At 44.8% G+C, this 26,049-nt stretch overlaps 1 protein-coding gene across 1 annotated transcript in view; it reads right to left on the reverse strand.

The window, feature by feature from the left end:
* LOC128716353 (mucin-5AC) overlaps nt 1-26,049 on the reverse strand; it is a 142,962-nt gene that overhangs the window by 5,326 nt on the left and 111,587 nt on the right. Inside the window, exons 8-17 of the mRNA XM_053811272.1 lie at nt 19,954-20,119; nt 19,522-19,873; nt 18,242-18,849; nt 16,798-16,953; nt 16,596-16,729; nt 16,305-16,525; nt 16,017-16,238; nt 15,826-15,950; nt 15,227-15,526; nt 6,569-6,727 (exon numbers count right to left, since the gene is read on the reverse strand). Of these exons, the coding sequence (XP_053667247.1) occupies nt 6,569-6,727; nt 15,227-15,526; nt 15,826-15,950; nt 16,017-16,238; nt 16,305-16,525; nt 16,596-16,729; nt 16,798-16,953; nt 18,242-18,849; nt 19,522-19,873; nt 19,954-20,119 (2,443 nt within the window). The remainder of the gene's footprint in view (nt 1-6,568; nt 6,728-15,226; nt 15,527-15,825; nt 15,951-16,016; nt 16,239-16,304; nt 16,526-16,595; nt 16,730-16,797; nt 16,954-18,241; nt 18,850-19,521; nt 19,874-19,953; nt 20,120-26,049) is intronic.

Genomic DNA, 26,049 nt, shown 5'->3' on the forward strand with positions numbered 1-26,049 from the left:
TAACGCCTCCTTCGATCTGCATTCGTGTGTTTCACCAGGCAAACAATGGGGGCAGACAACCAAAAAAAATCCTCTCACTCGATTTAATATTTTTGTACACTCGTTTGTTGGCACGCTAAACATTCGGTTTTAATTCCACGCAACCGGCGCAATGGATGGTTGCAATGCGTGCAATGTATGACAGCATGTTTCGGCGAAAGTACGATCATCTCTGTGTGTCACCCTGTATTTCCACCTACGAAGTAAATAGTACATTTTTCTGCTGCCATTGGGCCAGTATTCCACCACCGCCAGTGTGCGGTTATTTATAGCTGCACCAGAGTGCAGACGAACTCGAAATCAACTTGCGCCCACTGCTTACTGGGATCTTTGGAGCGTTGGAGATGATTTCAGAACGTAACGCCGGACTGGGGAATTACACTTAGGAGGTAGATCTGGTGCACTGTGGATACACATACACGCTCCGGGAAGGAATTGATCGAATGCAGTTACATATTTGTGCTTGCTTTGTTCCTCAATGGAACTGGGGTGAATTACAAGAGAAACCGTTACAACATGGTGTAACGGGTCAGTGGGGGGACTGTGTGTTTTATGCTTTTTTTATGGTGTACTGCAGTAAATTTCAAAATCACGAAATTAGTCACGCGAGTGAAAAATCTTATATCAATTTATAGCTTTCTGCAAATTGTGATAAAGTAAACAAGCATTAAGTGTCGACTTTAGATATTTTTTTCACTTATACTTAATGATCATAAATGACTAATAAAATAGCTTTTTTATTACAATTATGGCAAGGATTTTTTAAAACTTTCCTTCAAGTTTAGAAGAAATTGTAAGGTCTAAACTTAAGTAAAAACATTAATTAATAAATCAAGAAGAGTACATGTGTAGAAAACAATAAGTAGAAATATTATTAATAGAGAAGTTTAACACAAAAGTCGTCTAAGTATAAATAAAAGTATAAAAGTATAGAGTATAAATAAAAAAAGAAACATAAATATAAAAGTGAGAACGCAAAAGCACACAAAATAGTTTGGCACAGTAGTTTGGGAAAACATAAACACAATGAGTTGAAAACTATTCCTTTAGCGATATGGATTAGTTCTTCTACATGAAAAGCAGCAACAGTTTAAAAAATTCGACACAGAACAGACACCTTGCGCTTAATGCACCAAATGGCAATTCATCAACTGAATCGGCTCTTTCCACCACATTCCGAGCTCATTAACTAGAAACACTTGCAAATGGCCTCTAAGTAGCTCTCCCGAACGAGTGTTGGTGTGCGAAAATAGCCCCGCTCAGGTACGCGCAAAAGAGGCACGAAATGAGTGCAATAGGTTAAAATGCACCCACACCAATGCACTCCTGCTTTTTGGATGTCCAGTTTTTTTTTATTAACGTTTGCAGACAGTAAGTCCACCAACGCACTCGGTACCGGACATGGAATGTCAGTTGGAGCTTCCGGGCCCCCTCCCCCCAACACGCTCGAACAGACGGCGCTTGTGTGTGTTTGTCATGGATGGAAAAATCATTAAGAAAATTGACAACCGAAAGCGGAAACGGCTATGACACACGTACAGTAGTAGAACGGGGGCCCAGTTTTTTGCATTTTTACGCCCTCTCGTCGTGCCAGCTAGCCGAGAAGAGTCTATAGAAGGGTACTCTACTTTCTGGAGGTTTTTGTTTGCAGCGTTTGGCTGTTGCGCAGCATCATCATCATCATCGCCGGAGGCGTTGGGGGAAAGTGGGGAGGTAATCAACTGGGGGAGGTGCAAGACAGGGCAGCCAATACATGTTGCCGCCGGCAACATATGGTTTCGATTGTGCGGACTTGTTTAGAAAAGGGTAGTTCCCTGGGAAGGCAAACTCGTATGACTCACTCGTATGGTATGAAAAAAGTTTGATGAGTCATAGAAGATGGAAATAAATATTTTATTACTTTAATAACATTAACTTAAGCTTCGTGTAATCTAGAGAAGCAAAATTTGTTATTTTATCTGTGGAGTTTGCAAGTACAAGTTGTTTTTTATACCAACTGTCCATACTTTTATGTTTAATACATAAGTGACGAAGCTCGAATTGCAAGAATATTTAACAAACAGATGTAGTTGGACCAATCCCACCGGACGCAGCATCCAACCGTTCCCTCAGGAGGGGTTTGGACAAGTTTAATTTGCATTCGGAATGAAAATCCCGTGTTCCCATACAGCAGTGGAGTTCTCCAGCTAAATGACGCATATATGTAGGAAAGGGCGAACGAATAGCAAATGCATTTCATGTAAAAATAAAACGATGTAATAGAATATTGTTCATGCTTCATCAGCATCTGTATCAGCTACAGGAATATTGAATCATCGTACGAGGCAGTAGAAGTATAACCTAAATTAAAAAAAAAAAACATTTTTATATCCGGACATTATTGTTCTATTGTGAAGGAAAAATTTCCCAAAACTTAGGGGGAGGAAAACACAACTTCCACCTTTCACCATATTGATTGCCTGGAGCCATTTCGTTCAAGTTATAATCATAAATTTCTCAACTCCTTCTCCGTGAAGTGAAGAGTGAGCCAACTATCTACAGACACCGCAAACGTGATAACCACTTCAATCCTACGCATACAGTCAACAAGCATCATAATGGGGGAGAGGGATTCTATACAATCGAACCACCCAACAAAAACCCTTGTGTCCTTCCGGCCCCCAAATTTGCATGTCCCTTTTTCGTGTCGTGGACATAAAAGCACTTCCTTTGCTCCACAAAAAAAAAACTCCCATTTCGATCATCACCGCGACGTTTTGGTGTGAAATTTTGTGCGGAAAAAGTTTTATCCTCCATCAGGTTTTTTTTTTCTTTGCCTGTTCCATTCGGTGGGGAAAACCCGTGCGCCATATCGCGGGTGAGTCGTCCGCACGAAAGAGCTAAAGTTTTCTTCGGACGGTAGAAAAGTGTTCATCTCGTCAGACGCATTATATGGCCAAGTGCCATTGAACTCGAATGACCCTCGTCGGTAGGAGGAACGCGCTGGGAATCCTGCTTTTCCAAAGCTCATTCTCACGCCAGACGAACGTCATCGATGTGGCCGGGAAGAAAGGAAAAACAAACAAGGGAAAGGTCGTTGGAGTCACGTTTGTGTTCTGTTGTGCTGCTGCTGGTGGAACAAAAAAGGATACCAAAACGAAGCAGTGAAATGTTTCGCTTGTCTGGCCATTTTGTTTGGAGGTCCTGGAGGAGCGGAGGGAAACATTGCTGTAAGTGTTAATATTTAATACACCTCCCAAAACGGTCTGATTCGGCGAAGAAGTGACTTTCATTTTTCGCCTATTTTTAACCTTTTTCCTGAGAACATAAGTTAACAGACGGGTAGGACTCGCACATTGACAGAATTCTGGGCGCGGCGTATCAACAGCGCGGAACAAAAAATGCATCCCTCCAGTAGTAATGCACCCACGAGGGCTTGGATCTCTCGTTTCTCTCCCATCAACACACTGGCGCATATATCCTTTGCTGCAATCGATCAGAGTGCAGCACGGTGTGGTGAGAGAACATAAAGTTCTCGGCATCCTCGGCATCCAGCAATCCGGGAGAGGCTGTACCCAAAACTGGCCCGGGGTGTGTCGGGCAACATCATCTCGACTCTCCGGTATCCCGGCGTTTTTTTTTTCCTATGGCGTACGATTGTATGTACAGAGCCGATGCGCGTCAATGGCACAGTTTGCCGGCCGGCATTGGTTGCATACATAGGGCTGGGGGTGTAGGTCGATGCCACTGAACACATAACCAAAGCGGGGGAGCTAAGTTTGGCGTGCATCGAGGATTGCCGCTGGGAGACGGGAACGTCTACAGACACATTAAACGACGTGCCGGGCAGGACAACTCACACACACACCCACATACAAAGCAGCGTAGTAGAAAGAGGGATGAATCCACCCTCCCCACAGCGGTGACTAAGCAAATGTTAGTGCACCAACGTGCAGTGTGGAAAACAGGTGGAAAACAAGGAATGCATCCCTGTGGACGGATGATGCGGCAGTTCATCGTCTCGTTGATGGTTATGTGTTGGTGTACGCTTCCGACACGATGGAGCAATTTAAAATGAATCACAATACTAAAGCTGTCAGTTTTGGATGCATTTTTGCTTCCCCCCTTTTCTTCGGTATGCAGTTTCATTGCAAATAGTTTTGCTCAGACATGACACCCGACATGACATGGGGCAGTAATGGCAGAGCAGTTCTCGCAGAGAAATAGACAGCTGTCAGATTCTTTCAGATCGTGTTCATTAAACTATTGTTTCAAACTCTCTAGGAGAAGAGGTATTATCAGTAACCTTTTAAAATGAACTCAACTTCAATCGAACGTCCTTTAACAAAAATAAGACACACACAAAGACATCGCTCCCGTGTGCTTCGGCTGCTGGAAGTTGCCCGTGTAGCAAAAGATGTCGATTTTCGATAAGCTTCCGACCGGGTGAATCATATTGCGAAACAAGCCGCATATTGAGAAAATCATATTGCGAAACAAGCCGCGACACACCACCAACCCATCACATATGCACTAGCTCGCCGGTACGATAAGGACACGAACACACAGCCACTCCACGTTCAAGCGCTTATCGGCGGGGGGACGGGTTTTTGGCCAGAGGGCAGGGTTTGGCAAAGTGGCATCCGGCAGTAGCGGTAAAAGATAGCGTCCATATCGCCAAAACCGATATGTGTGATGGTGGTGGCAACTGTGGGTGATTCACGCCGTACCGCGCGTCGTACGTGCGCGTCGAACTAACTAATCGAACACCCTCCCGGTGCGCGACCCAGACTGGCAGATTTTTCACCATCTTGTTCGCTTTTTAATATTTTTTTTTGATAAGATATGGGCGTCGAATAGGATTTTTTATAGTATGTACAGCCATGTTGCCAAAAATGTGCGGAAACAAAATATTCTACTCGCAGTATTTTAAGATGGAGGGATGCGTTGTCGTACAATCTCCATAACTAACAGCGGAAGTGATTATGTGGCGGAAGAGTAAGTTTGAAAGTGGAAAGCTTATCAAGCTGTTCTGTGGAAAAAATACTCAGAAATTCGGAGTTCGAGATGTTCGAAAAGTGATCATTGTAAGCGGAAAAGAGAGCTGAAATAGGCTTGGATGGTAGCCTTTGCTAGAATGGTTGATTGGTAAAAGGTTTTTGCTTAAAGTTCCACATGATATGAATTATCGCCACGATTTTCATATGATTGCTTTACACCTTTTGATATTCTTAGTGAAGTTGTACTTCATTACCCATCATTTGAGCCGTTTTACTCTTAGGAAAAATATGAAATAAAGAGCTTTTTCGACCAAATTTATCAATTATATTGATTTTGCTTGATACTATTAACACATTAACAACACGACTATTCAAAGCTTGAACAGTGTATCAGTTAATAGAAAGTAACATAACACAGATTTTGTTGAAATTCACGAATATCAGCTGATAGCGGTTTTAATAGCCGGTTTTGTGACCGTAAAATCTTTCGGTCTTTTGGCCGGGTGCATCAGTGCTGAGTCTGGGTCTAACAGGTTGAGGATCGATTCGCGTTGGCATCATATTACCGGGTACTTGACTACTTCTTGACGGAGTAGGTCGTGAAGCTCAGCGCTTCTTAAATGCAGATTATTTCGTGGACAATTTAGTTTCAAGGCCACTCCTCACCTTTCCAAAACTTTCATTAGAGCGATCTATAGCAGTCGATAAAGGTGAGGTGTAAGAAAGTTTAATGGGAACTTCTTATCTTCGGACTAGGATAGGAAATTATTGTTCATCATGCGATTTCTATAATTTCCCACAATATAAACACCACTTGAAAATTGACATAAATGATGTATGAAACTTTTGACAAAAAGGCAGTTTAATATTTAAAATAAAAATACCAGTGTATAGTAGTTATTAGATAGAAAATATAAAAAAACGTTGATCTTTTTCTAAACTTCTACATAATACTGACGTATCCATAAAAAAAAATCCAAAACATATTCTCAATATTAAATTAGTGAAACAAATGTTCCTTAAATTATCGTAAATCCAAAACACTGGTCCACGGTGTACTATTCGCTGCTACGATAGATTGATTAACACGGTGAAGGATTTTAGATCACGTTCTATTTTCGGTCGATATCACTTCACCTTATCGTTTGGCCCCATGATAAAAGTGATAAGGGCGAAACAAAAAAAAAAATTAACAGCAACAGTCTACGTGCTGTTTATAAACATTCGAACCATTTTGCACCGCAGAAAAAAGCATTTGCTTCCCACATGGTCGCATGCTATGGGCGAGTGCACAAAAAAAAAATCAATGTAACAGACACCGGCCTTCCTAGGGTCAATAGAACACGCACGATAATGAGCATTAAATGGTACCAAATTAAATTCCACACCCGGAATCGCATCGTTCCGGAGCACAATCACAAACATTTTGCGCATCTTCAAACCAATACTAAAAGAAAACACAAAATCAGTTCGCCCGACCTGAGGGGCAAGACATCGGCAACAAATGGGCGAAAAGCGAGCAAAACATGTGGAAATATGAGGTCACTTACCGTCGGAACCGGGTGAACGCTGCAGGAAGACGGATGACGAATCACGGTGATGATGTTGCTGTTGCTGATAGTGATAATGCTGCGGATGTTGCGAATGATGGTGCGGCTGCTCCTTGTCCTTGTCCTTTTTCGGTTCCTTTTCCTTCGTTCCGGAATTGCCTGCAGGGACGGTGCCGTCGTTGATGCGATCGATTAAGCGACAAAAAAAGGGATATGAAAACAAATAACATTTATGTCGTGTTAAAAACAAAGACAGACAATGGAAGGAAGGTGAAGGAGGAAGACGATGATTAGCTTGCGGGATGGTTGCGTACGAGATGACGAAGGGAGCGTGAACAGTCGGGGAGGGATATGATTTTTGCGGAAGTGTGCGATTAAGAGAACGGGCATCCGATTTCCGGTCGTGTGTAATGACGTTCATCAGTGTCAAAAAAAAAAAAGAAAAAACCGACAAGAGCATGATTTGTGCATACAAAAATTAACAGCCAAAGAATCAACATGTTTAAGGATGTGTGAGTGTGTGGTGATAGTATGTGTTACATTGATAAACTCTCGATAAGATGAGCAGACCGAAATGGGAAACAAAGAAACAAAACGTTTCAGCACAGAACAGCAGAACAGTGAAGCATTATCAACAAAGGAAGAAGGCAACAGCAAAAAGCCATTTCTAAAAGTAGCCGCCCCGATGCAACCCCGTCAATCACTGCAACTTTTCGGTTGACAGCGGGCCAACCAGCTTCCCCCGGTTCCGGTTGTATACGTAGGTCAACTGCCATGGATGCAAATTCTTCGGGCATTCATTTTTGTTGCCCGTGAGTTCGTTCCACCATCAGCAGTCAACCGTTGCAGCCGTTTGGAGCCTTATCAAGGCGGGATTTTGGAACGCTCTTTGTCAGCAACGCGTCCACAGAATGCACTTGTCGGATGCCCCGGGCGGAGGATTTTTACTGTGCTGGCCTTGTTAGATAAGGGTTGCGGAGTAGAGTGTTTGCTGTGTGTGTTTGCCATTCGGAACAAGTGGCCTCGATACGCGCACACATGGTATAATTTTTGATGATGGAAGAAATTGGTATTGCAAACTCGTAATGCACCACACATGGAATGGTTTGCTTCCGTGACAGTGATTAAAGCAGGGTACAGTGCTGAACAACATCGTAAGACAACTTGGAATTGTTGTTCACGCAACGAACCCTTAGTCTTGTGATCGTTAGATTCCATCAGGTTGACCTTCATTTCCTCAGATCAGGAGTTATTGTGGAGCTCTTTGGTTCTGCTGTGCTATTTAATTAATTATTGATTTGATGACTTTTAAACATAAGCATAAATACAGTATAAGTTTCAACTTTCCACTTCCATTTTGGCCCCAAAGGACTGCAAAATATGTTGTAATAGAACTTAAATTCAATATCAGCTCTTATTTGTTTTTGGCCTCTACATCATCGCTTAGTGCATCTTGAGATGTCTTGTAAGAAGTCCTTGGAACTGTTCACTGTCTAATCTCGAAGTGTCCAGTTTGTAGCAGCATACTTTGTAGTACGCCAAACATGTCTTTATAGGTTGTCCGGTATCATTTTAAAGACATGACGTGCTCTTCTGTTCCTGATAATATTGATTTATTCCAAAGCAAAGTGGACGTAGTACACACTCACAGTATCTACACCTCCAATGACCTTTTTAACAACTTCAACTCTTGAACACAACCGACCCAGAGCTCATTCAAGTATTATAATTATAGTTGTTCTGCACAGTATTTCAATCAACAGCACAGTATTTTCAAGCAATTTTTCAACTTGGCCCGCTCCATACATCATTTCTTGCATATTCAAACTAACGATTCCATTCAAGAGCTTTACTTGCGCTTACATTTTCACCCACATACTGTAAGTTCTTGAAGTACCGGCTCAGTAAAAGTACCTACAATGCACGGTAAGGTAATAACCCGTAATGCTTTCAATGTTCAATGGGATCTTTCCCTAGCGTTTTATGAGCTTCGTGTGGCACGCTTCGTCCGATCCTGGGATGCTAGTAGTACGTGCGAGGCGTGGCATCAGTGTTGCCATAATTCACCTTTTTCTAGAGAGAAAGAGAGAGAGAGAGAGAGAGAGCGGCAGCAGCAAGGATCGAAAGCCTTTGTCGTGCTTAAGTAATCGATCCAAATGGAGCCCGAACACCTCTTAGCGGGTGTTACCGGTATGGCTGTGAATTGGCAGATTTCGGACCGTGATGGTATTTTTTTTAAATATTAGCTCTGTTTGTCCGAAAAGCGTAACCTCATAATAGCGCCCCGCGTGTATGATAAACGGTAGCGAAATTTCACATTTTTACTACTACACTCTTCGGCGTTCGGCGGTCGGCATAAAACTTTCCCTTTATTTTTCACCACCCCGCCCCGTTGAATAATAAATGATGCTGACAGTAAAACAAACTTCTAAATTGATCTTCCCTCCCTCTATTGCGGATGGGGCGCGTGAGCGCAGTTTGCCACTGAAGGGCACCGGCCCAAAAAGTAAACAATCTCATCAAGCGCATTACGCTTGCCGGGAGAATTTATTTTCTCTGAGGTTCCTGTGCTTCCACCAAGGTGTGTGGGGATGCGGGGGGGAAAACTTCTTTAACAACTTGTTCCGAAAACCATTTTCCGTCTTGCGGTTCAAGTGTGGTTCCGCTGTGACCGCAATTGGTTTTCACTACTCAATTGGAGCCATCGCGCCACGCGAAAGGACCTCTTTTCGTTTTAATCGAAATGTGTGTTGAAGATGGAAATGAGAACAATAAAGCTTGTTGAAAAAGCTTGGAATATTTTCGGTGAAAAACTTAGAAGGAAAATCGGGTTAGAATTTCCATTGACTATTCGTTTGGTATTACGGTGTTTTTGGCAAGTTGGCAACACTGCCGACCTTTCGCGAATTGGCTCATCACGTATCACGTACCCGTTCAATGATCCTGTTGCTTTGTCTGCATGGTGCAAACGCAAACGGGGATAGCGGAAGAAAAAAACAAGACAAGACAAATAAAGATACGAGCCGAAGCAAAGGTTTTATGGGCAGGAATGTCTGATGAGGACGCAACAGCTTCGGGGTTAAATCGCACAGGAATGAGGGATAAAGTCCCCAGCCACTAGTCATTTCCCAACCTCCGAACGAACCTTGTCGACATGTGCCGGGACATGTGAGCGTGTGTGAGTGAAGCATCCGTCGGGTCCAATAATCTCGGTACAGTAGGAAGGAAGCGCGAGTCGTTGCCGCGCGTCAAGATGTGTGCAAAGAGTCCTGTACCGGAACCATTCAACCCGCCGGGAGGATGATGTTTCTCGAGTGCGCGCGCACTATTGCGAAATGCTGTACGGCAAGCGATCTGATGGGGCGGGATGGTTAGCATTACGGAACGGGAGATGGAGGCAAGGCTTCTTACAAACGATCCGAAACACGTCCCCCCGAGCGTTGACGCGTGGTGTGGTGAGTTGGTGAATGTTGTATTGTCATGTTTTATTGTTCCTTCACTCCAAACCGTAGCGTTAATTCCTTGCTCCACACCAAAGGGCGTCGAACGATGGGTGGACAGACACACCTACACACACACATTAATAAATCCATTCATCCTTCCCCATTTCAAATGGGGGAAAATTGCGGACATTACAGTGCGGACGTTTTGTTGTACGCGTCCTCGCCTGTGTATGTGTGTATAAGAAAAAGGGAAAAGAAGTTGGAGATGAAATACAACCGCAATCTAGCAATTTCCCAACATTATCGAGAGTGTCCTAAGTTTTCTTTTTGGAAGAGGACATTTTTATGACCGCACCGCAGGCGTAACAACACAATCCTGTTGCTGGTAGTGTACTTATAAATAATGGACGCCTTTAACAGTTCGAGAAAGAGGGAGAGAGAAAACACGAGGGGAAAATAAGCATAATACAAATAAACAAAAAAACCCGCACACGTGCTATGCTGTGGCTATGCAGGTATGCGCGCGTGTGTGTGTGTGTAAGGATATTCCCCCCAGTGAGGATTAATCCTTTTCAACCGTACCACGCTACACGCATACAACGAGCGTAAAGGATAATGCTTTTCCCGTCACCAACACATGTTGCAAAGCGTCATTTTTGCTCAAAAAAGTAATTCTCTTAGATGTGAATGTGGAAGTGAAAATCAATATCCTTCCCGTACGCACACAAACGTTTATCGTTCAGAGCAAATCACTAACACCACTACGCAGTTTGTGTTGTACCGGCCTTTTTCCTTATCCCCGTTTTATGTAGTAGTTGTTACTAAAGTTAATGCTAATGTCATTACACTCTCTCTCTTTCTCTCTCTCCGTGACCCTCCCTATTCCGGTGTATCATATCCGGTGGGTTTGCCGTTTTTTGTTGTTGCTTCTTATTTTGTATCCATACTTATATGTTTATCATTCCGGGCGTTGATATTTCCGGTATCAGCATTACCTATCTCTTTTTCTCCTTTTGCAACACACCGTCCCTTTATCCCTTGCACACAAACACACACATACACATGCAGCGCTTGAGTTTTTCCCCGGTGCAAGGATTTTCTTTGTTTCCGCTTTCACGTTACCGTTGCCAATAGCGATGGCTTTTCCGGATGGGTGGTTGGGTGCGTTATCCTAACGTCGTCCCCGGGAAAGCATGCCGCGACGGATGGTATCGGATTAACCGGATGGACCACATTGATAAATGGAAATTAATGGAATCAAGGTTCGCTTAAATGGGTGGTTCGATGTACACAAAAAAAAGGAAACTCCAAAGAAGTGGAAGAACATCGAAAAAATAAGGGAAAAAGAGACTTAGCATTATAAGGGAATGATAAAGGAAAGCGGAGTTTTCTTAAGCTTCTCAATCGGTATCAATTGTAGTGAGATTATGGTGCAGGGATTTTCAAAATCACCCACCCCTCCCCAGGATCCGCTCGGAGCGATGCGTGCAAAGGATCTATTTACCATCTTCCCAGCAAATGTCGCTGTGTCCTCCTTTTCGGTTTTGTTATTGTTTTACAAAGGAAAACTCGTTTCGAGTTGAGGTGTGTGTGTGTGTGTGTGAGTTTTGCGTACTAAAAACTGGGACACGATTAAACGGTGGCCACACCACCTCCTTCGGGGTACGCCTTATAGGTGTGAAGATACTGGATGAAGCCATTAGGCCGGAGCATTGCGTACCCCCTTTCGGTTCATTTCAGCTTCGATTGTCACCTCAAATCTAAATCACTTGTTCCGCCCCTAACCGGGCGTGGAGTTAGGCGCGCTGAGAACAAAGGGCTTTATTTCCGGCTGGTGGTGAATTTTGTTAACACCATTTTTAACACTCCTCAGAAGGCTAGGACTGTTGGCACGGTTGCGTGCCGGTTAGCCATTAGGGCACGGATGCGGGGAAAGGAATTTTTCCGTACCGAATTCGTTTTAATTGTCCTACCATTTTGGAATATCGCTTTCGTGCGATAAATGGCATTTGGCAATAGTATTTCAGCGAAATGTTCAACTAAAAAATAATTTGGTAGAAAATACTTGTCACTTTGTAACGGCGCGATCGTGGAAGGAATGGCTTAGTTGGGACAGGATGTGCGCTTTTATATTAATATTCATTCCCTTCTGTATCATTGCACGGTGAACGCAATTATTAGTCACGGAATGAATAACTACTTGAGTAACATGGTATAAAGCCACACATTTCAAAATTCCCACAGTCATCGATCAGTTCGCTGTGAATCACGAACTGGGCTCATCATCACTCACGATTATTTATAAATTGCTAATAATTAATTCAAGCGCGTTGTGTTTTTTTTACGAAACATTTGTCACCTTATTTTCCACACAATCCACAACGCTTTGGAGGCAAGAATGATGGATTGAAAAGCCAGAAAGATAAATATTAAAATGGGAAAGAAAATTCACACAAACATAAACAGCTAAAGCCGTTTGTGGAAGAAAGCATAAATTTTGAAATAGGGTATTTTGTGTGTTCCAATCGAAAGCCACCCGATAAGCCACCAAATAATGGTTGCACCCTTTTGTGTGCAAACCCGTTGGGACGTACGGCAGAAACATCTGCTTCCCCGCAACAGCCCCTAAACGAGCGGCCACGCACACGTCTTCGAAATATCACAGAAGAGGAGTGGAAAGAAGTAAACATTTCTCCCTTTCTTGTTTATTGCCCGACCATTTCGCGACGTTTTTTTTTTTCTTCTCTCAAACGTATGTGCGTGGTGGCAAACACACACGGCTCATACGGGGGGTTGGTTTTATCAAAGTAACGCAAATCGAAAGAATTGGTACTGAGAACGGGGAACGGGTCTATGGTCTGACTTTCATCTGGTATCGAGGTCGTGAATTCGTTGGATGACGTCATGGAAGCGAATCAGAATGCATCGCGGCTACAAAGGCAGTAGGCAGTTCTCCATTTTTAAGGTCATAGCGTTTCCGATTCGAAGCCAGCAGTACATGATGCACACCGTCAGAGGAAATGACAAATATGACGCTCGGATCCGGGGCGCCAACTTCCGTTCGCTTTACGGCAAATGGAACAGCCTGCGGCTATGTTAAGAAACTCACCATTAAATAGAAAAATTAATAAAAAGAACATCACTCGAACGTAAATGTCAGTGCGAGCGGGGTACGCTTTTTGTACGGCTGGGGGGTATGAGGCGCGCGTTTGGAGTTTTGCGATTTCCGATAGTCCGATGCCGGTTGAATAATAAATTTTTTGGTCTCGGATTTGGTGGAACGCCAGCGTTGGGTGGAGCGCACTTTATGCGGATGTGATAACAGTCAGCACATTCGCCGCATGAATAGAATGATGGGCCGAAACGAGATGTACAGGGTGGTCATGACGGAGGCCACACGAAAGATATCGGATAAATCGAAATCCAGCTGCACTTTGGTGGATTAGATACGGGGGACAGCGCTGATACAATCTGCCGATAAACCGATAGATAAACTGTACTTAGCTCCATTTTGTATCAAGCGTAACATAGAAAGCGCTCCCATTGTGTATCTGCACCGGTTGCTGTTCAAGAATCCTTCGCTAAACACATCCCAAGTATGCGAGAATGAAAAAAAAGAAACCAATGATCGCTTCATTTAAAAACGATTAATACTGTCTCGAGATACTCCAATCGATAGTGTGCGAATGCGTCTCAGAAGCACGCGCACACGCGACACCCCGACACAATGGGAATGCGGGCAAACGATTAGAAGTCGGCAGAAGTTGATTGAATTAGCGGTGCGGTTTTGCCCTACCGCGCGTTACACTCTCGTTCCGCTTCAGTCCCGGTTGGGGGTTTGCCCCGCGAATCCGTCGTTACGGATTGATCGCTGGTGGCAAAAAGGCCGACCATAGAGACATAGAGAGGCGCAGTGCAATGTACTCATTGACTTGTGCGGGCACGTATACGTATGATTCCACCACCCACCAATGACCCAAAGCGCTTGCTTCTCCGCCTTACATCGGATGGCGATATTTTTCGGTTGATTTTATATTGGCTAATTGGGGCTGCCACCAACTTGGTTGGCGAACTGTTGCACTAATTCGATGCTGTTAATTTCTTTTCTGCTTTTCAAGCGGGTTATATACGATGTAGGAAGTGAGAAACATGACAGGAAAACAAAGAGTTAAACATGTAGCAAAACAATGTTTCATAAACTACATACAAAAAGCAAACCGATCGCGAAGGTGATTGAAAGGATGATGATGGAGTGGTTTTTGGCTTGTTTACGAGAGTATCGTGCATGATTTGGGTTGGTTTACCAGTGAGGAGTGTGAGACAATGGAAGTGTAAGGTGCTCTATGTGACATGTGCGGCGGTGATCATTTTTAACAAGTCGTTTTGTGTGCGTTTCTTTTTTTTACGGTAAGGACGATTTTATCCGCATTAGGGCATTAAAAACGATTAGCACGGTTTGCAATCGTAACATACTATGCTGCTCTAGTTAGTAGCTGCTTTAAGACATGCTTTTGTTCAAGGTTTGATTTATCGCAATTTATGTGAAATGTTACGCGACTAATATTTGTCGAGCTTTTTAACAACGACCGCGTATTTATAAAAAAAAAGCATACTCGACCGGCAATGGGAGTGAAAACCCGAAGAAGAGAATGTTTAAGAAAAGACACAATAAAAAAAAACTCTAAATAGTTGAAGAAAGAAGGAGAAAATGAAATAATCTCTGATCAAAAAGATGGTATCTCGTAATAACAACACCACGTGCATCCACAACTGACAGCTCACCGAGGCGTAACGTTTGCGCAATCGCGAGATTGCGTGCGATATTGCGTACAATGCGGCAGGGTGGCAGTGATGCCAGACAAAATACAAAATTTTAAAATCGAACAAACCGAAAATAAGGTATTAAAATGAATGAATTGTTTTCAGCCTTATTATACCAATGGAAGGATCAGAGATGCTCGTGTGTGGTTGTGAAAAAAACAAAAAACAAATCAAATCTTTGAGTTACCAACAATAATCTTACTATTAAAATCAAGAGTTAATAAACAAAACACGAACCAGGCGCGGAAAATTTAACGTAACGCGTGATCACGAACCGCACGGGCAAAAGCCAACAACCGATCCGAAACGATTACAACGAGACAAACACGACGGATGGATTCGAGCAAAATTTAGGGCCCTTCAAACACGATTGGGAAGAATCGCCCTACCGTACCTTTGCGTATGAGCAAACTAGTAACCCGGCGCAGTGCCTCACGCGGTGACTTGTTGAAAAATTTGGGTGTAAGATTTGGTGGTAGGGTGAGCGGTTTGCGGCTACCCGTACCCGCTGCCTCCCAGGCGCGCAGCGATCCCTGCGGATGTAGCCGGTCCAGGTTCTCGGTGGAGGCCGGTCTCGGGTGGCGCTGCTTCGGGTACCAGCCCCGGGCGGGACCGCCGGCCAGCCGCAGCATCTCCCCGTTGGCGAGCGCCTGGCTGATGCTGCGCTGTCGACTGCCGATCGTGGTCGATGCACCTGTATGGTCGATGAAGAACGGACGAACAGACAGACAAAAGGCGTTACGATATGGTGAATGGAGTTAGTGTGTGAGACAGAGAGAGAGAAAGAGGGGGAATTGTTGTTTGTGCATCTGGTGCACCAATTTTGTTCGAAATCAACCATCACCCGGGAAGGTTTAGAGATTGTATGTGGGGTTTAGAAAAATAATGGTGCAACTAAGCGTATTATTTACGTAGCAAAAATTCATCCGAGTGTGGTTTTGCTATTGGTAAGAGTATAACGTCGGAGGTATGGGAGGATGCTGGGATACATACTGATACCGACGACGGACGATCCGAGACTACTGGTGGTGGAGTTAGTTCTGGGTGCCGTGCGACTTCCACTACCGTGCGGTGGAACTTCTGGTGCACGTCGATGTGGTGTTCTTGGTATGTCACAGCTACAAGAATATAACGACGGAATTAGACACTGCATTGCACTCCAAAGCAAGGATCCTGTAACTTACCCTCGGGCAAAGATGGGCGTCTCCGGTAGGCTGCAAGACGTTTGCAGTGATCTTTCCTCTCGGGGACTTTGTGCGGTGCGCTTCTGGTAGCCACCGGTGATGACTCTTCGTCGCGAGTTGCATCCGGGCAAATCGGGAGGAAGTGTACCGGGGGCGTTCGGGGACGTCGACGAACCGAACGATCCGTTACGGTACGATTTACTGAACCCGGCATCCATCGATCTGCGAATGGGAGGTTGACAGCGCGAATGTATTAAATGTGCCTTGTGACGATTCTTTGCATCGTACCTTGTTTTAAGCGTATTTATCGATGGTCCACGGTGTGGCGGAATCGCAGGTGGATGTTCCTCTCGGTAGCCGTGTATTAGCTGATCATGCTTGCTGGAACCGTTTGGAGCACCGTTGCTACCACGATTGCGTGAACTGATGCGAATACCGTGCAGCTGATGCATGACCTCCGGTTCTTCCGTCGGGGATGGAGGTAATGGTGGGAACTCATCACTATCCTGCTGGAAATGATACATACGAACGGGTCATTAATAGTGGTTCCCAGCATTGATCAGACCATTCGTAACTAACCGGTTCCGGGCTGGATGATGGCGGCGATGGTGGCAACGGTCCGAGACCTGCCTGCGACAGCAACATTTCTTTGGCACTTTCTGATTTATGAACACCTAGACGAAAACCTAGTGGACGTCTTGCTGGAGGTATGTCTATGGATAGAAAGCAGAAAGGTGCATTACTTGAACAGCTCCGTCCATATACCACGTTCGACACCTACCGGCTACTCTAGCAACGGATATATCACCACGTAATAAAGCACTAATGTTATCTTCTATCTTGCGCAACGGGGCCCCTCGTTGTGTGTCGCTGTCCGCCTCTTCGTCCTCCTCGATTGGCGGGGCCAGCTCCCGCCGCGGTGTCGCTAAACCTTCGGCTGGAAAAAATGCAAGATAAGATGGTATACAATATTGAGTACAAGTTTAAGTTTAGGATGCAAACTTGTTTAGCACACTGCACACAACATAACGCATTGTGAGTGAGGCGTAGAAGCAACGGCGGTAAGACTTGAATTTATGAAGAAAATGAATCAGATGAAAGTTGGACAGGTTTTCTTGTGATAGGCAAAAGTTTTACTATAACGTAACACCCTTTTAGGAAAAAAATAATAGGCAAAAAGCAATATTTTTGATTTCCTAAATCGTTTTTCAACCGAAATCAGAGCCATTAAAGATATGGCGAAAAAGGTTTCCTCATTAGCTTGAAGTGGCTACACAATATGACACGGGTATTATCATTTTCTTTGCTTACTTGTTATTCGAAAATGGGTAAAAAGCATTGCAACCTTCTCGTAGTATAACTTCCTCAAATGACCCAGCTAGGCGCAAACAAACAACGGACCAAGGTAGGCAGAAAGAATGAATGTAACTGACAAAGAATGGACCCCCATCTTTTTGTCCGCTCTAATGGCATCCAATCTCTTTACATTCCTCCGGTACCGGAGAGCTGGGAAGGCGGTTGGACGATGTGGATGGTATAGTTTATATGTTGAATGGTTGCCGGTACTGAATGAAAAATGTCTCCACTGGCCTAATCAAACCCCAAAACGGAGGGTGAATCTCACTTGAACGCAGCAAGGAAGGATTGGGGATTTTAACATCCACCTTTTTAATACCATTTACTTGGAGAAAAAAAAAATAGCCAACGTAGACTGTTTTGTGCCACTTTCGAAATTAGGCTAAGAGTTGGTTGACATTCGCTATCTTTGAGCGGAGCAATTCCAAACCGAAGGTACGGCGAAAAGCAAATTTCGCATTCTTAGCGCTTCTAATTAACTGATGATGATGAGGACGGTGTGTCACCTTAAGAAGCTTTTCCCGATATCGTAAGCAACCCAGGACCCAAGTCAAGACTAATTAGTGCACAATGAAGGAGCTTTTACCCGCCTCGGAATGGATAGATGCCGGTGGATAACTGCTGCAATATCATGACCGCTGGGCAATAGTCAATGGTGTTTTGAAATACACGGCGCGTGTTGGTGACCACTGAGATGCTTCCCCTTAATCGACTTAATCAATCTCCATCTCCGTGTGGTTTAACGGCCGATAGACGCGAACACCGAAAACCGAGCTTCCAATCTCGCAAGTAATTTATTCCACCCCTAAAAGCAAAGCGATAACACACCCACCAACAGTGCACACATTGCACGGCTCGGTTGCGCTTACCTGTTGCGGAGGATGTTAGCGGTGACGGGGTGATGGTAGGCAGCGAGGAAACGCGTAGCAACGGATTGTCGGAACCACCGGCAGTCGGTGCGCCTTGTCCGCAACCGTTCAGATGGGTACCGGTCGATGTGCTACCGGCGGAACCGTTTCCACCGTTTGCACCGCTGGCCGAGTTGTCCAGTGCCTGGAGCGCATCGAACGTGGAGCTGTACGTCTTGAACTCGGTGTACCGGGCCGACACGACCGGTTGCGATGGTGCGGCTGATTGCGGTTGATTGGCGCCCGAGGGTCCGGAACCGACGTTGACAATGCTGGTGCTGGTAGCACCGCCATTGCTGCTAACGTTGACAACCGTCGTCGGTGCTTTGGCGCTTTTGCTCAGGCTGTTGCTGCCACCAGCACCGACCACTAGTGGGCCGTTGTTGATGAGCCCGTTTAGGGCGGGTCCTTGGTGTAGGGGTGGTGCGGTCGGTCCACCGAGTGGTGAGGAGGCGTGATGGTGTGCCGATACCGGCGAAGGATAGCTTCCGGTCGGGGTGGTGATCTTTATAACATTAGTTGAAAGCTCTGAGGTAGTAGGTGAACTTAAGTCTAATGATAATCGTGACCTGAAAGTAAAGCGAACGAACGGAACCGGTATGGTGGTGGTTAAAGCGAGCGAGCATAACTGTGGGCGTGTGTGTTTCATTTATTTTATTTTTGGGGTGATGCACAGCACAGCAAGCAACGCATTCTTGCATCTCGGCGATGGCCGACGAAGGGTACAAACAGAATCTCGATTAAGGTTATGTTTGTCCTTCCGGAAGACGAAACAACAGACGATCTCATCAGGCAGAATTACAGCGCTATTATGGCAACGGGACCGTTTACTTACTGACAGAAAGCTTTTCAGTGCATTCCCGAACCAGACTTTAGACCAGTGGAACTTTTGGACGTAAACGTCTGCTACGGAAGGGACAGAGAAACGAACTATTCATCGCAAGAAGCTGCTTGTTGGCTATTTGTAGGGTATTTCAGTTCGTTACCATGCAGTTTCTATTAAGTGGGACGAAGATGATAAGAGAAGCCTCCATCTTGTACCGAGGCGCTTTAATCATGAAATTGGGATGGAGTTCATTCATTCGTCAAGCGGCAGGAGAATTGCTTTGAAAGAAGGCAAACCCTCTTGCCTGCCGGTGAAAGATGAAAGCACTGCCGATGATGGCAATCGCCAGCATTGCTCCTTCGGGTGCAGGATTGCCTGTGTTGACTTAATCAACACCCGGGGACCCCCAACTTACCTGGGGGAAAGTACGGTGTTGGGTAGTAACTTTTGGGGTACCGATGGGGATGATTTGAGCAGCGCTACGTTAGCGGCGGTCTTCGTTGCGGACGAACCCAGATCGATGCTGTGGCGTGATTTGGGCGTGATCATCGATGCCGGAAAGACGGGGCTCGGTAGACCGCGCAGGATGTGATCGTCGCCGAGTGAATCGGGCCGCTGTGCGCTCGGGGTTGTGTCGGGTCCGGCGAGAATACCGTTGTTGCTCGCTTCCGACTCGAGACTGGCCAAACGTTGCCGTTGCCGACGTCCCTTGCGTATGATGTACGTGCCGCGCCCGCTAATGTCCGGGATATGTGGGATGAGGTCGTCTAAAAATGGGGGTTTCGCAAACAGTGAGAGTGTTAGATGGATGAGGAGCGAAAAGCGGCGGCGGTATAACCCTGTTTACCGGAATCGGAATAAATGGAGGCCGCTTCATCCTCGGTACTGCAGATGGGTATGTCCGGCGGATCTGGCCATTCGTTCGATTCGCTCTTGATGTTGCTTGGCGTTGATTCTAGACTCGACTGCGAGCTGGTTGCGTGCTTGAGCCCAGGTTTTCGTCGGCCAATCACCTACAAGTATACGAGAAAAAAAAACAAATCGGACATGAAAAACACTAGATCAAAACATTGAATTGTTGATGGAGAGTAAAATGAATAAAACTAAAAAAAAACACACACACAATTCACTACACAAGAGTAGACTACGATCACGTGTCGGAACATGTTTGACGCTTGCATGAATTATTGCAAACACGGACCAGGAGGGTTTGTACCGACGATGGATACGTTGCTTTGAATATTGAATATACTGAATCGCACCGTACGGTAGCAGCAAACAAAGCTATAGGAGGTTAAAAACGAACAAAACATGTCAGTGTTCAATTTAACATGAGCTAGTAGCACATGATTTTGCATAGAAACAGGGGCATTGAACGTGAAGGAGAAATAAGGGAACATTTTCCTCACCAACCCTGCACACTCTGTCCGGCTGTCAATTTACATTAATTTAATTTTTAGCTTAATTTACCATCACACTAGTTTGCATGGGCAGGCATATTTACTCTGAAATGTAACGAACCGAAAGGAGACACTCCTGAGTGCCACCTTCGGGGAAGAAAACAAGCCCGGAAGGTAATTCACTGTCCGTCCGATTGCTGTCGGAAATGCTGATGGGTTAGATTCCGTGTCCGTGGCACGTGTGACCTTTTTGTTTTCCTCCCCTCATTTATCCAACGACCATTGGCTGTCACTGTGGTGATCTTTTCGGGGGCCACGCCAGTGCATTAAGCACACGCTTCTCGACCGGGCACTGGGAGTCCAGAGAATTCGGGACATTGACAAATGAAGCTAATGATCCCGGAGACGGTGCTGCAGCCCGGGAACATTTTGAGGTCACGTCAAGCGTATGTGGAATGTCGTCGCCCCTGTTACCAACCTGGTACATGTGGTTCGATGTGAGTTCTTAGACGACGAGATGTCCCAGTGGGCATTCATGAAGTTCACACGTTATTCTTCCTCGCCGGAACTTTCTCACCCCTCCCCAGTGGAGAGTGCTTTTGGGACGGAAAATGCTGTACGAAACTTTCACTAATGCGTGGAATACTACAGCACCTGGATGGTTAGAACCATTTCCTGTCAACCACACTTCAACCAGGTAATCTAAATCGGTTAAGTTGGGCATTTGAGACGTTTGGTGGTTTTGTCATTGGGATTGGGTCAGGAAGCCACGGGCGAGAGAAAGCATTCTAGTGAAATCAATATTACTATCCATTCTGGAGATGCTTTTAGTTATGAGGAAAATTCCTGTTCAATATTCCACAACAGGAGTTCCGATTTTGAGAGGCAGAGCAAGAACTAATACTGTAGATTGTTGCCAATTTCGAACCGGAGTGCGATGAGATGCATGTGTAATAACTACACGTTTTGGATTTTCGTCAACCCGAAATTGAAACTGTACAGAGCTTTTTTGTTTAGAAAGCTTTGCATATTCCATTTAAGCTTGAAAAAAATCCAGAAACGATAACAACATCACTATTTGATCCCAAAAAAAGGTGGAGTGACTTTTGGGAATTTACTTGATGTTTAAAACCAACATTTGCACAACGACGGTAAGAAAAGTGCAGCCACTGAACGAAGTCGGCGGCTCAAGTGGTCACTAAATATGCAAACGGAGCACAAAAAGTGAACTGTTTCAACAGGACCATCTAGAACTTCAAGAAAGCATGGCAAGTTTCACCAAGAAAAAGAAAAACAGTAACAGAATGGCAAATAAACAGCCTTCTGCTGCATCAGCTTTCGTCCCGGCCGGTCCGCTGCTGTGCGAGTGAAAACTTTGCAATATTAATGCTGACATTGATGTGCTAAATAACGGATGAAGCTGTCACTCGATCGTTCACGAGTTTCCCGGACAAACCCCGGGCTGAGACAAACGCCCCATTTCCATCCTCCCTCCCCAAAGTGCAAACGGTACGAAATGGCAACTGTCACGATGTTTCGAACTTGCTTCTTGTTTCGCGAATGGGATAAATTTCAGCGGAATTTCCATCTGTGCAAATTAGTTTGACCTATTGCCGGGAAATGACTCGACACGACGAAAATGCAACAACACACTCTGGGGTTCGGACTTGCAGAATCAACAGCTTGTAGCTGCATTATAAAAGGCATTATTCCGCGTGAATAGCGGTGAGTGAGGGAAAAGTTTTTAACACACATTCTGTGAAAGATTTCTAAACTTTTCACCTCAAACTAGTTGAACTGTTTGCTGCTCGCCTGCTTGCCTGTTTGCTCGCTAACAATGAAGTGTTAGAAGCCGAACCGGGGATGGCTTTTAATTAAACTTTTAACTCGAAAGTAAAAAAAAAAACACCCCATACAAAACCTTTCGGTGAATAGTTTGCCGAAACATGAGATGAAATGCAAACAATGCCGTGCCGGCTTCCCTTAATCGGAAGGAGTGTACAGAACGCGGCCTCAGTTCCACAACCAGCGGGATGCTTTTAATTGCTGTTAAATGCAACAATTCTTCGATCTTGCTCTCGCGTCCCGAGTACCGCTGCTGTGGAAATTTTTTTCCTCCGTTTCTGTTCCTTCTGCAGCGAACTTCTTTTGTTTTGCGGATACCTTTGAAATCGCATTTAAATACTCTTTCACTTTAATTTTACCCGGCAAAATTACCCAATGGTGGTCCCGTGTCTGGCATCGTGCGAGATAAACTAACTCGCCCGATGGCCACATGGTTGGTTGTGTTGAGCCTGCCAAAGAGCGAGCAAACCAAAAGTGCATTATCTTCCTAGGTGCACTACCCTCCCCTTCCCCCCTCACCACTCCCGGGTTGTGGGAAAGCTCTTCGGTTTACTACCGTTTCATGTCGTCGGGATGCTACAATGCGGTGCGAATTCGAATCAAGCAGCAAACATTCGAGGGAAACACACAGCCGGCGGAAAAGTGGTTGAGTTGCATTATCATTCGAATATCTGGTAACGGTGCGGGTGGAATTTGCATTTGGCAGCAGACAACAAAGGAATGTTGTTGCTTCTGGTTCTGCAAAAGTTTTAGCTCGCATAAGTTGAACGGGTATCATTTCAGTGGGTTGGAGTGGCGGCAATGGAGTTTCTCTTCATTGCCTTCGATAAGTTGCCTGGTAGGTGAAGAGCCACATTTGCAAAATGAAATACACAAGTATGAATTTTCCAAAATCGCTGTGATGGTGTTAAATATGGTGACGAGTGGAAGTTTTAAGATACAGTAATATGTCCCAAACAAACGAAATACTTTTTTCCAAAGCTCCATTCCATGCTTTGAAGTATAATTGTAACAAATATTTTAAAAAAACACCAATTTCAGAGATCCTTGATCAAATTATTCTTGTTTTAAAACTAAAACATCACCAAACTTTCACCAAGGTAGCTCTCCCGTTTTGCCCTACGAATTGCTAAACAGGCCATCATAATGGAGAAACGTACCACATTTAACACCTCCAACACTGAAGGTGTTGAAAGGCAAACAAAAGCCATCGCGAGAGAAGGTGTCATCTATTTCGAGTGCATGCATACACCAGGGAAATACATACAAAACCAGAAGACATTCTGAGCCCTCCAGCTTCCCCTCGTACAGGGCACAACCGAGTCTAATGCTGCCGAACACACGAAGCAAATGTGACTTGACGGCGTTACCTTATCGCTCACCGCCAGGTACAACCTCGGGGGATGATTCATACATTCATTTGCGGCACGGTTCGATAAGCTGCTGCGTGCCAGACTGCGGTGTTGATGCGGATGCGGATAGAGTTTGCCCCAAAGGCTTAAAGCTTGCGGGATGAAAAACATGGACCATTGTACGAAAAAAAATAGGCGGGAACTTTTCCCAAGGAATGGCGTATTCGTGACAATGCATTCCAATGAAGCGGGGGAAACAAAAAACATAATAAGGCGTCGGGTTTTTGAGGTTAGTGCGGTACTGTCCGCATTGTTTATTGAACGATTCCAAACACCTGCACATAACACCAGGTGGCATGGTAGGCAAAACAAAAAGGACATCATCGTCAAGTATGTTTTGAGTATTGTAGAAATATTAAATAAAAAAATTAAATTATGTACACCAAACGATTCGGAATAAAATAAACATTTATTTTTTATGTCCAACGTTTCATCCCGCTTTCCATAGTGCACTTCCGTTCCGGTTTAGTTTTGGAGCACCATACGGAAGCCTGGCCGTACTGAAGAGGCGCGTACGAAAGATACAAAATCAGCAATAGGCACCGACGTACCGGAAGCTGTCGCTGAGCTTTTGTTTTGCATTGGCACACATATCGTTGCGATGAAAAAAAAAAAACGTAGTTAAATATCGGGAAAGACGGTGGGCCGGAAATCGACTGTCCACCGGGGAAAAGCACTCGTCACGGATTTTTTTTGTCGATTGTGAAATGTTGAATAGCGAAGGAAAACGAAAAAAAAAGCATGGGGGAGTTCCTTATTTTAGAGGCCTGAACTGTATCTCCCGGTGGGGAATTCGGTCGAGCGGTTTTTTCACCGAACACTCACCATGCAGGTGAACGACACAAAAGTAGGCCAAACGCGGCAGGTTTTCGGCCAAACACCTTTCTACCGGCGGATACAGATAGCTACCGTCTGTGCCGTCATATGCCGAGGGTAGATCGCTAGGATTAATGGTCCACCATGTGTGTGTGTTTTTTTGTTGCAGCGCTACAACGCCATATTGGAGGAGATAGTAGTGTATCTTGCAGTGTCTCGAGTGAGCCGGGGAAAGTGGGCTTGGAAAAGTGTCCTCGCAAGTGCACGCTGGGACCTTCAGGAAAATATGCAAATGAATTATGAGAAGTCGAGTAACGATACCGGCACGGATGCAGGCAGGCGACATCTCATTGTTTGTCGATCGTGTGTGTGAAAAGCATATAAGCAGCGATACCGCTCGATACAGTTCGGTAAGGCATGCAGATATTGTTGCATGTTCAACGAATGTGCCATATCTTGGAATGGCATGCCGCGAAGGAATGTTGTGGTTTGCATTTGCATCGAATGAGGAAAGCTAAAAAAATCATTTGCCTATAGCCATGGTTGCATAAGGATTGTTTTGAAGGTTATAAAAATGCGTTGATTTATGACACTAGATTGTATACAATTTTAGATAAAGAATGGAGCCACTGTACAGTTTCTATTTCTCCGATATTAGATAGCGTCCATATGTCATTTGGATACCCACATCACCATGCGTCTCCATCAACCATTTTGCCGACTGTCCACTTAAATATTTATTTATGCCACTTCTTTTGGGGCGAACCTTCATCAAACACAGTGGACGGTTTCGGATCGACACAGTCTGAGCATGAAGCGCAAAGTTAAGAAAAAAGTATCTCTTGTCCTTTCGCCTTTACACGCATCGGGAACGAAGGTCATCAACAGTGCCCTGATAACATGTAGAACCATCTTGTAAGAAAATTTATGCCCAAAACGCAATGTCCAATTTGAAGTGGATACAATTAAGTAAATGGTTCCGCCAGGCTGTTGGAAAAAAAAAATCCACCAGACAGTTGACCCATCCGATTCGGACATATAGCCGTGAACACAGTGTGTCAAGGCAAAAAGACAAAAGCGCCTGCAAATATGCAATAACTCTAAACAGCAATAAAAGCAATGATTCCACACACACAGGTTCATAATCAGAGCACCGATCGCATCGACCCCGTGGGGTCGATGTGTTTGTTTCCTTTTCTTCCTTTTTCCTTAGCCCAACCCAACGATCCCCGTCCAATTTTTGGGACCGCTTCCGGCACACACACACACCGATTAGGCATTCTTCTCTGGTGCGGGACATAAATTTACGCCAACTTGCCAATAAAGCACCTCGAAAGTAACGCCGTTGTGGGGGTGGGTGGGGTTTAGTGAAAGTTGGGCAAAAAGTTTGTCGAAAGCGGCAACCTTTCGGCGGTTGTTGCGTTCCGTGTTTTTTTTTTTGGTGTTGGGATGCTAGCAAACACGGGAGAT

This window comes from Anopheles marshallii, chromosome 3 (assembly GCF_943734725.1).
Source record: "Anopheles marshallii chromosome 3, idAnoMarsDA_429_01, whole genome shotgun sequence".
Taxonomy (NCBI): Eukaryota; Metazoa; Arthropoda; class Insecta; order Diptera; family Culicidae; genus Anopheles; species Anopheles marshallii.